The sequence below is a fragment of the Chelon labrosus genome (genome assembly GCF_963514085.1).
Source record: "Chelon labrosus genome assembly, chromosome: 17".
Taxonomy (NCBI): Eukaryota; Metazoa; Chordata; class Actinopteri; order Mugiliformes; family Mugilidae; genus Chelon; species Chelon labrosus.
The window spans coordinates 14788719-14800799 of record NC_140350.1 but is presented as its reverse complement, the minus strand read 5'-3'; the positions used below and the strand labels follow the sequence as shown (position 1 = coordinate 14800799).

The 12081-nt window shown below is 45.6% G+C and overlaps 1 protein-coding gene across 1 annotated transcript in view; it reads right to left on the bottom strand.

Moving 5' to 3' along the window:
- frem2a (FRAS1 related extracellular matrix 2a) overlaps positions 1–12081 on the bottom strand; it is a gene marked incomplete at its 5' end in the record, with an annotated part of 60150 nt that overhangs the window by 15820 nt on the left and 32249 nt on the right. The window contains 3 exons of the mRNA XM_084564710.1: positions 4186–4437; positions 5157–5282; positions 9149–9379. Coding sequence (XP_084420836.1) covers positions 4186–4437; positions 5157–5282; positions 9149–9379 — 609 coding nt within the window. The remainder of the gene's footprint in view (positions 1–4185; positions 4438–5156; positions 5283–9148; positions 9380–12081) is intronic.

The window sequence follows — 12081 nt, the reverse complement described above, 5'->3', positions numbered from 1 at the left end:
ATAACTTTAACGCTAATGCATTCCCTCAACGGCGATAAGTGGAAACAGATCCGTAAACACTCCATGTAAGCTATCCGGCTAACGCTCGTTTCGCGGTCAGAGAGGACACTTATGCTTTCAAACGTGTCTCGACTGAGCCCGACTTGACACCACGGGAGGGAGTTGAGTGATGACTGATGAATGAGAGCCGCATCCTCTCTGCACTCCGGGGCCACGCGTGTGGTTTAGTGCTCTGAGGCGTGTGGTGTAACGGCTGGGGAAGGTGTATGTACAGCCAAATTGGGATAATTACTACCGTGTGGGTGTCTGCAGCCATTTGTGTGTCACTGCACCTTAAAATACAGTTTACTGAACATTCTCAGCTGTCCTTCGCTTCTGGCACCTGCTCTTAGAAGCAGACTGGCAAATAAAAGATGTCTGTAAACACTACGTTAGAAGCCAAGGGCCTTTTCTTTAAGCTATAAACTTCACATTAGTGCTCGGATTTAAAATTAGTAAGGGATCGTTGAATGCTCCGATCAGGCATAACATTATGACCACCTTCCTAAACTCCAAAACAGTTGTGACTCAGAGAATGGGCCTTCTGAGGGTGTCCTGTGGTGTCTGGAAACATAATGTTGTTAGTGGGGGCTTTGGGTCCTATGGGTTGAGGGGAGGGGCCTCTGTGGATCATCCCACAGATACTTGATCAGTCTGGGATCTAGTGAATTTGGAGGCCAGGTCAACACCTTGTGCTGTTTTTCATGTTTTTCTGAGTTGTTCCTAAACTGTTTTTGTGTGTGTGTCTGTGTCAGGCTGCATCCTGCTGGGGATGGCTGCTGCCATCAAGGAGTATTATTGCTATGGGGTGGGGGTGTCTGGTCTGGTCTAGGTGGGTGCAACATGTCTAAGTAACATCCACACGAATGCCAGGTCCAAAAGCTTCCCAGCAGAACATTGTATTGTCACAAGATGTTATTTACTTCTCCTGAGTATGAGTCATAATGTTGTGGCTGATCAGTGCAGTGTCTCTACATACATCATGGTTATTGATGCAGTTCTCTCTCTCTCTCTCTCTCTCTCTCTTTTTCTCTCTCTCTCTAATGAATTCAGCCTTTTACAATCAGCTCAAGTGAAACATCGCTCATTGGCTGAATTGATTTATTCACAGTAAACCTCTCACGGAGGAGTCTGCGGGCAGACACTGATCACTTTTAAGAGCGCAAATATAATATTTTATGATTTGTCTCTTGTTTTGGGTTCATTATTTCCTCCTTAATTCCTTTCCTTTTTTATGAGCAATTCATCCACTATAACAGGAGGTAAATTTAAAGGGGAAAAAAAGATGATGGGAGAGAAGGTATTTGCCATAAATTACTACTTGCAAATTAAATGTGGACAGAAAACTGATAATGAACAATATGAAAGCAATTTGGTTTAAAGGTTCAGTATATGAGACCATTTAGTTGCATCAAAACACGATCCAGAAACATGGCGGTGCACCATGGTGGGCTGCATGTAAGACAACCAGCTCCCAATGTAGATATGAAAGGCAGATTCTAAGCTACCAAAAACCGAACTATTCAAAGTTATAGGCGATTATACACTAATGAAAACATAATTATAAATACTATAATACACACAGTTTTTAAGAGTGGACTGTGTTGCCTTATACTAACAGGTAAAACAGGGTCTCTCCTATTCCCCCAACCACTGAAAGTGTGAAAATGGCCCGAACTTTTCCGCCCCCAGCAAGGCCGTACAAACCGATACTGCTGCTTCGGTGTGACCAACAGCAAGGCTGCCCCGAGACTGAAATGAAGGACGGAGGTCCCCGAGAAATGCTCGGGGCTAATCTGCAATTCCACAAACTCAGCTGTGGCCGTATGCACCCGCATGAAAAGCCTGAGCGTCCTCTCTCCTCGGCAGGGGTACAAGGAGATGTCAACACTTACTTTGAGTCAAAGTGTGCAGCCATGCAGAGCGCAACACTCAGGGAGTCAGGTAGTGTAGAGCTTAATCTGATAAAGTACTAAATCGAGCAGACATCACTGGCGTTTTTTTTTTATTTTATTTTTTTTATCCCTGGGATGAAGCGAGAGAGGGTGTGACTGAGAGAGAGAGGAGGACTAGATGGAAGCAGACTGAACTTGACTTTGACCTGGGGGAAAGGGAAATGGGGCTAGAGAGAGCGGTAGAAGTCACAGCTAAGAGTTTTTCAATTGCTTTTCTCAGCATTTACCTTTGATGCAGAATTTAAGGTCTAGAGCTAACTTCGTGGGTGCACTTGCGGTCACGTAAACGTACACGCCGACACAGGGAACAGCGCACACAACTAAACACGTGACCTTTTACCTCTTGTTTTTCCTTGGCGATCGGAGGTTGCACCAAAGAGACGGAGGCTGCAGTTTGACTGTCTAGGTGCAGGTATTAGAGAACTGTCAGACAGTATATTATCCTCTGGGATGCTAAAAATGACACATCATCTCTCGGCAGAGTTGGGCTTTCACAAACACATTTCCATTCCTTTGAACTCAGCACCGGGACTGAAGTCTTCTGACAATTTACCTAACAATCAGACAGTGTGTCGTGTTTCTTGTTAACTAGCCCCCAGATGCCACAACACACACGCACACACAGTCAATTTGGCACAATAGTTTGTCTCCCTAAATGAGCTCTCAGCTGTACGTCGTCATTGTTTTATTTATCCCAGTTTGCAATTTGGCGATGGCATGATGGGTCCTCTCTGACACCGTTCATTCTGACAAAAAACAGTTCCTGACGAGATGAAAGAGCTACTGAAAGGGAAGACTGATAATCTCCTGAAAGGAAAATAGTCAGATGTCTGCGAAATAAATTGTTTTTCAGACTCAAACTTTACGTGACACAGTTTCCTCTATTCAGAAGTAATCTGTTTTTAATATTTCCTTCCTGTCACAGACGTCGCAAGTTCAAAAAACGGACGCCGCTTTAACTAAACACGTCTAACTGAATGAAGGCGTTCAGTGCGTCTCCTCTCCTTACTCTGCCGAAGAGTGCCGGAATAACATTTTCTCTTTTTCCCCGTTAAAGTTATTTCATATGGCTGCTAAATATAGACGCGCTACAGAATATGACGAATAATGAGGTCAGTTTCTGCTTAACAAGGTAACTGTGCACTAAAATAGAAAGCACATTTGTGTTCGCATGTCTGAGCCGGTGAAAACAAGTCATTTACACTCCTTGCCTTCATGCAGGTAAGCTCTTTGTCGGTTGATGCAAGCTCGGTGCTTGAAGTCCGACGGTTGACATTTGCCTGCTTAGACGCTGAATGCATGTGTGTGCTCATCACCCTGTGTAATGAGGCCACGGTATGCATGAGATGTAATGTCAAACCCTTTGTTACACTGCTGGTATTTAACCCGAATTTATTACACTGGTGCTCCCTCGTCTCTAGAAGGAAGACAAAAAAAAAAGTATGACTTTTACTACAGCGATCTATAGTATGCTTTAGCAAAAAAGCCTTTAGCAGAGACATTAATCTGTCCCTTTGAAGTCTGTGAAGTAAATCAGTGCAAGATGGTGTAGATTGGAGGAGGTATCTCCCATCAGGCCTGTCAGTGCCCACTTAAATCTTCCACACATTTCTCTGCCTTTCAAAGTATGCAATCCGCTCTGTCCATATGATGCCGTAACTGGATGAAAGCAGACAAGGGACACGTGTGATAACGTACTCCCACCGGACTCTCCCTGTGACTCTCGCCTGTAATTAAAAGCTGTCAGAGTAACGGGAAGACGGGGAGCTCGATTCCATCTGTCGGCTGCGGGTGCAAGGTCTTTGTCGGGGTGTTTCCAGCGCTCTTATCCTTGCATGCTTCAACACGCAGCAGGATTGTAAACAAGCTTAATTAAGAGAGAAACTCTGTGTTATGAGGGCCCCGAAGACAATTACAAAACGCCAGAGCTGGTGGCACTGTGACGCGACACCCACACTGTGTTTAAATGTGTCTGAATGTGTGCATACACTGTAAGCATGTGCTGTTGAACAGAAGTTAATAAAACCCTCTCAGTCTCCAGACTGAGACTGAGGCAAAAACACAAAACAAATGCAAAGTTTACTACAATTAATTGAAACCCTTCTTTATGAAATCATTAGAACCTAACAGAGTAAGCAGATGAACAAAGAAAATTAATCATCTGTTGACGGACAGATCAAGCATGCCTTACCATCATCCATATCCTCCAGGATGCTGACTTTGGTGGTGGGGTAGTGCATCCCCAGACGACCCCCGACGGGCAGCGACAGAGTGACATTGAAGCTCTCCTCCCCCTCGTACAGAGAGTCGTCGATGATCACCACGCGACACTGCTTCTCCCTCTCACCCTTGTCGAAGCGAAGGACGCTGCCGTGCTCCTCCGGACGGGAGATGTAGTCGGAGTAGGACAGGACGGTCGAGGGAATCGTCCCCGAGGCAGAACCTTCGGAGAGACGAGGTGTGAGGAGGAGGTATTAAAACTAAAAATGCAAACACAGAAACCTGAGCCCTATGTATGTAAACTTGTAGTAATCAGCTTCTAATACTGATCACATTTGTGCCACTATCACCTCTTATAAGGCTCTTCAGGCTCAGATTCTGCATTCGGGATGTTTGCAAGTTATCACCTTTTCACAAACTGTCGACTTCATCATCTGCAAACCGAGACTGTTTTGCATTAAAACGGAGAGAAGAGACTGTTGTGGAGGTTTAACGGACGTTCGAGTGAGCTACAGACGAACAGCTGAAAGTGTGAGACTGAGCTTATGCTGCCTGGTGATTTGTGAAAAAGCAAATGCCGCGCAAACTGCTTCTCCTCCAGTGAGGTGACTGTAACCTTAAACAGATTGTCAAACAGCATAGGCAGCGACAAACAGATGCACCCGACACCCCGCCCACGCATCGGGCATATTAACGCTAAAACAATATGGATACCAGATTTTACACGAGAACACAAGACTGATGATTCACTCTCTGGCTTTTACTCCTGTATAGCTGAAAATCCTTTACTTATATATGCTCATAAAGCATGTGTAGTCAAAAATGATTCATTGGGCTTTAAAGAAAACGTCTGATTGGATCAGTTGGACCAGAAAGGGGCAGGCAGCCAGGGTACACTTAAGGTAAACAGGTTACGTGAGGTGAGAAAAGGCTAGTCCGTACCCTGCTGTGTGTAGCAGACCACCATGAGCTCCTCGCTGATGTCTCCACTGCGGTGCACTGGGATGAAAAGCTCCCCGACATCTTCCTCTATTGAGTGGATCTGCTCGGGGAAGAAGACGGTCGACTCTGTTCGGGGCGGGGGGGGGGAGAAATAAGAAAAAGATAGCCGAGAGAGTCAGAGGAATAACGAACAGGGCAATGATATGCATAAATCTGCAGAAATCCACAGCACAATAACCGGCTTTTGTCCTTGGCTCCTGCATTAGCGAACCACATCCAGCGTTTTAAATATATTTAAGTGGTGGTCCTACAGTGTGCTTATTCATATTCAAAAATAACCATCGCAGTTTTCGGAGTATTGCAAACAGAGGCGATCGCCTTTCCGGAAGTCTTTCTCACCGCCTCATGCACACAATTACACATGTGGGCCTCTGAGTTCATCCCACGGAGTGAATCAGCTGGGAGTTTCACACATTGAGTCTATATACACAGAGGGGTCAGCCATCTCTCTTATTTTCTTTCCCCACTCCTCTCTCCCGTCTCTGACAGCAGTTTGTGATTGAGAGAGCGACTCAGAGCCAGTGAAAGCATCATCTATCAAAGCACAGAACTTACTGTCATCATAGAAACAATAAATGTTGGGAGCTATTTTCCGCAGACGCACTGGGACCAATAAAAATACTAAAAGAGTGGTCTACGTTTCATCTCGCCCCAGTTCTTCTTGTTCGCCACCTCCCCACCCCACCCCACCCCCCACCCCAGCCTGCCGCTCTCTGAGAGAATGGGTGACTGAACGACGGGAACTGAAAAACACTTGTGGACCGCTTCGGCGTCAAAAAGTTCAATTAAAATGGCAAGTGCCGGAGCGTGAAAAATCAGAAGAAGCTGATTTGTATTTGATTCGACAGCCCGCGTAAAGAGAGATCAACACCTGGGATGACTCTTCGGGATGAAGTCATCAACATAAGACAATCTCACACACAGCAGGAGATCAAACATGTCGCTTCTATTCCGATAACTCTCACTAAAATCGCTCTCTCTCAACTCAATCTTCTTCCCTCTCCACCATTTCTGTCCACACTCCTTCACTCCCCAGGCGGGGGAGGGGGGTTTGGGCTACAGGGACTCATAGCAGGAGATTGGGAGATCCACTACTTACCTATTCTACACACACACGCCGAGTGCTACACCCTGATTTTCTTCTCTCTTGCCACACGTTTACTGCACACTTCATCTCCTCGCGCTTATTACACATGTCACCTCACCCTTCGACTCCTTACGCTGCCTCTAAATCCACTTTTAGCCAAGTGGTTCGAGTTTGCGTCCCGGAGGGAAACCACACATTTCGAATGAAAACATCCATGTGAAGAAAAGAAAAAACACGCGTGATTATTTAGTTTACTCATTACCGAGGCATATGTAAGGCTGGCCATACCTCAAGAGTAACTGCATATGTAAAATAAAGTAAATAGCGCAACATAACATTCCAGTTCAAAGCAAGAACAACCTCCCAAGATGCAGTTTCTTGTTTGATGTGGCCCACATAAGTCAAGAGGTTAACCTAACGGAGACAACACTCTTATAATTACATGATGTGCAAGACTGCAGTTGGCCTTGTGGAGCCCAAAAAACACATAAGATAATACAGTTCTTCATCATTTAAAGTGCAAAATGCTCCTATATAATAAATGCAGCTTCCTTGCTGTAGAGGAAGCAAAAAAAAAAAGATAACAACCGACTGTGGTAAGATGCTGCTGCTTGCAGCATGCAGTCAAACAGCAGGCTGCCACCTTCATCTTTAGTCAGCACTCTGCATGGATTATATATGAAAGAAAGTCAGAAAGTTTTGGAGGAGGAAAGCTCTGCAATCACGCGGGTAAACCGCAGGCAGACGCGCTACAGGATAAGCCCTCTCCTCCTTAATCAAACTAGCAACAGTCTAATAGAGAACTGAGCTAAACCAAAAGACACACAAAACAATAGAGAACAGCTCCAGGCGTCAGCGGAGACAAACAGAGACTGTCCCTGCTGTTAGAACAAACTCCACTTGTTATGCTCTCCCCTAATTTTGGAAGACTTTTACTTAAAGCTTAGCGATCCTGCTCTAAAGCTGATGTTAGCCAAGCTGACGTGTCCTCCAGGGAGGGAATCTCCGAGCTAACAAGAAGACCAGACGAAGCCAGTTTTCATCATTAGAGGAAGAAGCTGGAGTACAGCTAACGCCACCGGCATAGCTAAAGCTTCACTGGCCCATTAGAGTCCGGAGTGGCACATCTCTGTCACATTAGACAGTCCCCGGGGATGATCGACAACAAACCAGCGCCTGCCCTCCACACACACACCATAATTAACCCACGGGGGAGGATAGATTGGGTGGGGGAGGTGGTGGTGGTGTTGGTGGTGGGGGGGGGGGGACTAAGGAGTGACGCTGAAACAGAGGGAGAGAGTTTGATGAGAGCAACTGTATTTCACTATAATGGAGGCTCCATCATTACTGCACATCTATAATTACTTAAAAGTTGCACCAAGGTGGCGGGTAATGCATACAAAAACTGAATGTAAAAGCGGCAGCGGAGTAAATCTGGCCTTGATGGAGCAGAGCCGCTTGTCGCCCTACTCAATATTCCATTAACATTTCAATTTGCAGCAATAGACAAAAAGAAGCAGGAGAGGGAAAGTGGCAGATTCAAAGGAGCAAAGTGAAAGACTAAAGTTTGTCGAGTGCACGTTGGCGGCAGAGTAAGAGTGCACTTACGGTGAGTTTAAATCCAGTGCACTAATGTAACAGGCAGAGATCGTCCCTATAGCAAATAATCTCTATTGGTTACCGTGTGAAAACTGCATTTCTCCTTCTTGCCTGAAGGCACATTTGACAGGACTCCATATCTACAAGACAATGTTTATATTGACAGTTCTTCACTCTGTGTGGACTGACGCTTCATGCAGTGTGGCGTACAGTAAAAAGGACGTGTCTCAAATGCAACTGACACTCAAGAAAGCTTGAGTGGCGTTCGGGGTTTCAAAATATAAATAGTACAACTTCTGGAATGGCATTCGTGGGCAAATGCTTGTAGACGTCTGTCAGTAATGTTTTTTTTTTTTTTTTCCTATGAAGAAAATACTTAAAATAAGCAAAAGTGCTGCTGACCATGGGATCACAATCATGTTGTTTGATCCCACAGACATCGAGCAACAGAGCCAAGATGGAGGACACAACCTCAGATGTGAACGGCTCATTTAAGACACTGCGGGACATTGACGGCGTAACCTACGTACGTAGCCAGCCGACGCCGGTGCGAGCCACTTATACTTGTGCGCTCATCAGTCTGGCTTTCTCTTCACTAGTCGGGGCTGTGTCTTTTTTGCCAGTCGGGTTCATTTTGGTTTCTACTTCCTGCTTCGCTTTCCACTTCCTGCTTCACCATGGCAAGGCCCCCACTAACTTCCTGCTTCGACAATGCCAACTGAAACATTCGCCAAACTTTCACCAAAGACGAGTCATACAAATGTTTGTACCTCCGAACCTCCTCGATGTGTTCCATCTTTGTTCATCCAAAACAATCAATTCGAAAACTTCGGAGATGGAAAAGCAGCCGGAAATACTACTACGAAGTGAACCAGTCGCAGCTCTTGCGTCTGCGTTGCCGTGACAGGTAGTTACATTTCTGGGGAGGTGCACTTCAGCCTTACTCCGTTAAGGTCTGCATAGGGTCTGGGATGTCGCCATAGCTAAGCTTTCTGACTCTGGTGTAAAGAATAAACAGCAAAATACCCTAAAACTAACGTATCTCTTAACTATCTATTGAACCAGATAACACGTCTATAGTCATTTCTATCTGATCTCGTTTTGCTATGAATGAATAAATTAAGTTCAATATTTGTCTCCAAAATGTCTCCAAGTAAATTCAAACTAAATCTCACTGCACCACTAATTATTACTAAATAAATAAATGCTAAATGCAAGACATAAAGTCTGCATGAGCTGCACTGACCGTCACTGGGATCCAGGATCTCAACGGTTGCCGTGAGAGGGAACTCCATCACTCCCATCACGGGCTCCGACAGCAGTATCTGGAAGGTCTCCGCCTGCTCGTACTTCCCGTCAGTCAGGATCCGCACGCGCCACGTGGCCGCGGTCTGTCCTGGGTTGAACTGGACCTGCCTCTGAGACTTACCCTTGAAGTCCTCCTCCCTCTTTGCGCTGCCATCCTGCGTACCAATGCCTGAGAGAAACAGACAGCGACGGACATAAAAAGGGGAAAAGACGAGAGAAGAGGCAGTCAGACGAGTTTCAAAAAACAAATAGGGGAGTAGTGGAGGCAAAACACAGAGAAATGACCACGAAAGGGTGACAGTCAGAAGGGTGAAACAGATGAAAACCAGATTAAATATTCACACCCTTTAATGTTGTTCAGAGAGTGGTGAGAAAAAGAGTGTTGCGTCTGTTTTTCTCCACTGATCACTTACAGAGCCTCAGGAATGTGTGAAATGAATTTGTGAGTGAAGCGTTTAAATAAGCATATTCTACCTTACTGCGACGGATTAGCTACCACAGTTGTTTCCCAAGGGTTAGGAATGCATGCAGGAGCGTATGTGTCACATCATTTTCTCTTCAAATGCCTCTTATTTCATTTATAATGGGCCTTTTGTGTGAGAGCACTTCACGGCGACCCATCTGACATTCATGCTCCCTGACACACCTTCTACAAAAGGTGCAGAGCTCACTGGCACCACCGGGCTACACATTAAACACAAATCAAGGAGCCGCTGTGGATTAAGCCGTAAAATGACGTATTAAATTTGGAAATATAATGCTCATATTCCCTCGTCTACGCTCACAGGCGCCTCGTGAGTACAAGGTGAGCGGAGCCATGCCGGGGCTGATGCATGTGCCAGTACATGAAAAGGATTTGTTGTCTTTGTTCAGACACTCTAACGCCTGCACAAACAGAGGAGGAACAACGAGGTGACAAACAAATGCAGATGAGCCCGGAAACATTAGATGAGAGCTGCGCACAGTAAGATCTGAGAGGCGAGCACTGTATGCAAAAAAATTAGGCTGAAAATAAACGCACGGGCAGGGATGCGAGTTTACACGGACGACCCGCTCACGTTACAGCAACTGTGAGGTCAGCCGGTGATTAACAGTCATTAGCAAACCCCTCATATTGCTGTAAATGATTTTAGAGCTAAGCTTTTATTTTTGCAATCACTCCATTTGCGAAAAACCTCAACAGTCCAGCCAAGACTTCTCTCTAGGCTCAGTGTTTCGGGTGAATTTCCACAAGAGCGAAAATGAAAAGAAGAGCAGAGCAACTAGTTTCTACATTGACGGTCAACCCTGCCAACTTTGATACCGTGCTCCCCTTTATCATATTTAACCTGATCGGTGGCCAGCAACAACACATTTGCTGCTTCTTTTTTTTTTTGTCAACAACACAACATTGCACACCGAGGCACTCGACTTGTATTCTGTCTTTCTTATTTCTTTTTTTTTTTCTCTCACAGCAAAAGCCAAAGATGCTGCTTTGGTTCAGTGCAGCTGAAGTAACACAACATAAAAAAAAAAAAAAGTACTTCTCCAGGGGGTTGTTGAAAGTCTTTCTGGGAAAACTATGTAAGACGTGTCTAATGGAAATTCTGTCTCGATTTCCTTGTTCACTTGCTGAGTGGTCCTAAACCAGGGCAATTTATATTTTATTTATTTAGTGTGGACCAAAGCTGGGAACATCAGAAATGCCAATTAACTGAATACCTGCATTGTCAATTAACACTGGTTGCTTGTAACATCAATCAGCAACGGCAGTAGTGTAAAACTGTGAGACTGACACTAATACCGCACATGTGTAAGTTTAACAGCGACGCCGGTACACCCTGAGGAGCGGCACTGTCACCGTTTGCTGTTCACGCTCCACACCTCAGACTCCTGTTTTAACTCGGGCATGTGCCAGTTACTGAAGTTCTGGGAAATTAAAAGAGGAGTGCAGAGACCTAAAAGAGAGCTTCACAGGATGATGCCACAACCGGAGTTCTTCGGCTTTCTGGGTTGGGGAAAACCTGGTGAGATGAGACGGTGGACGCCTGCAAGTTCCTTGGGGTGTGACCAAAGAAAAGGCATTTGTGGTCGGGCAACACAGAAGGTCAGGTCACTGTCATCTTCTTCGCTGATGTGTGCTGGGGGAGGTTACACGGGTGGGACAGATGGTACCAAAAAACTGGGCAAGCCTGTGAGGTGGGCCAGGCTCTGTGGTGGGGATGGAGCCGGACAGAGCAGCAGCAGTAGTGGCAGAGAAGACGGAAAAGAGACGGAAGCTGCAAACCATCATGAACAAACCCTCTCATCCTCTCTCTATATATCGGGCTGAGGCAGCTCAGGAGCACGTTCAGCCGCAGACTCACCCAGCCACGAGCCTCAAAGCATTTAGGAAACTCTTTCTTGCCAACGGCAATCAGTCCGCACAACGCCACATCAACCAGTACCTCCATTCTCAATTGACTGTGAACCACCCACCTCATCAAAACGAGCTGTAGAGAATTCTCTTGCACTTGTATGAGAATAAACTTGCAGGATTTCTACTCACTGCTGCATTTCTGCTGTCCTTACCATGGCAAGGCCCCCACTAACAACATTTAGTTGCCAGACAACACAGGACACCCTCAGAGGGACCATGTCCATTCTCTGATGAGTCACAACTGTTTTGGAGGCACAAGGGAGACCTACACAGTATTAGGAAGGTGGTCATAATGTTATGCCTGATTGGGGTCCCTACCACAGCCTTTGCACATTTTATCAGACACTTGGCTGCCTTTCCACAGCAACATATTCCACAGTCTTTGGTGGTTTTTCAGCGAGCTACAGCACAGGCAAGATGTGTATTAATGTTTGCAAGTTATATGAGGATAAAGTCTTTACCAGGAAATGTAA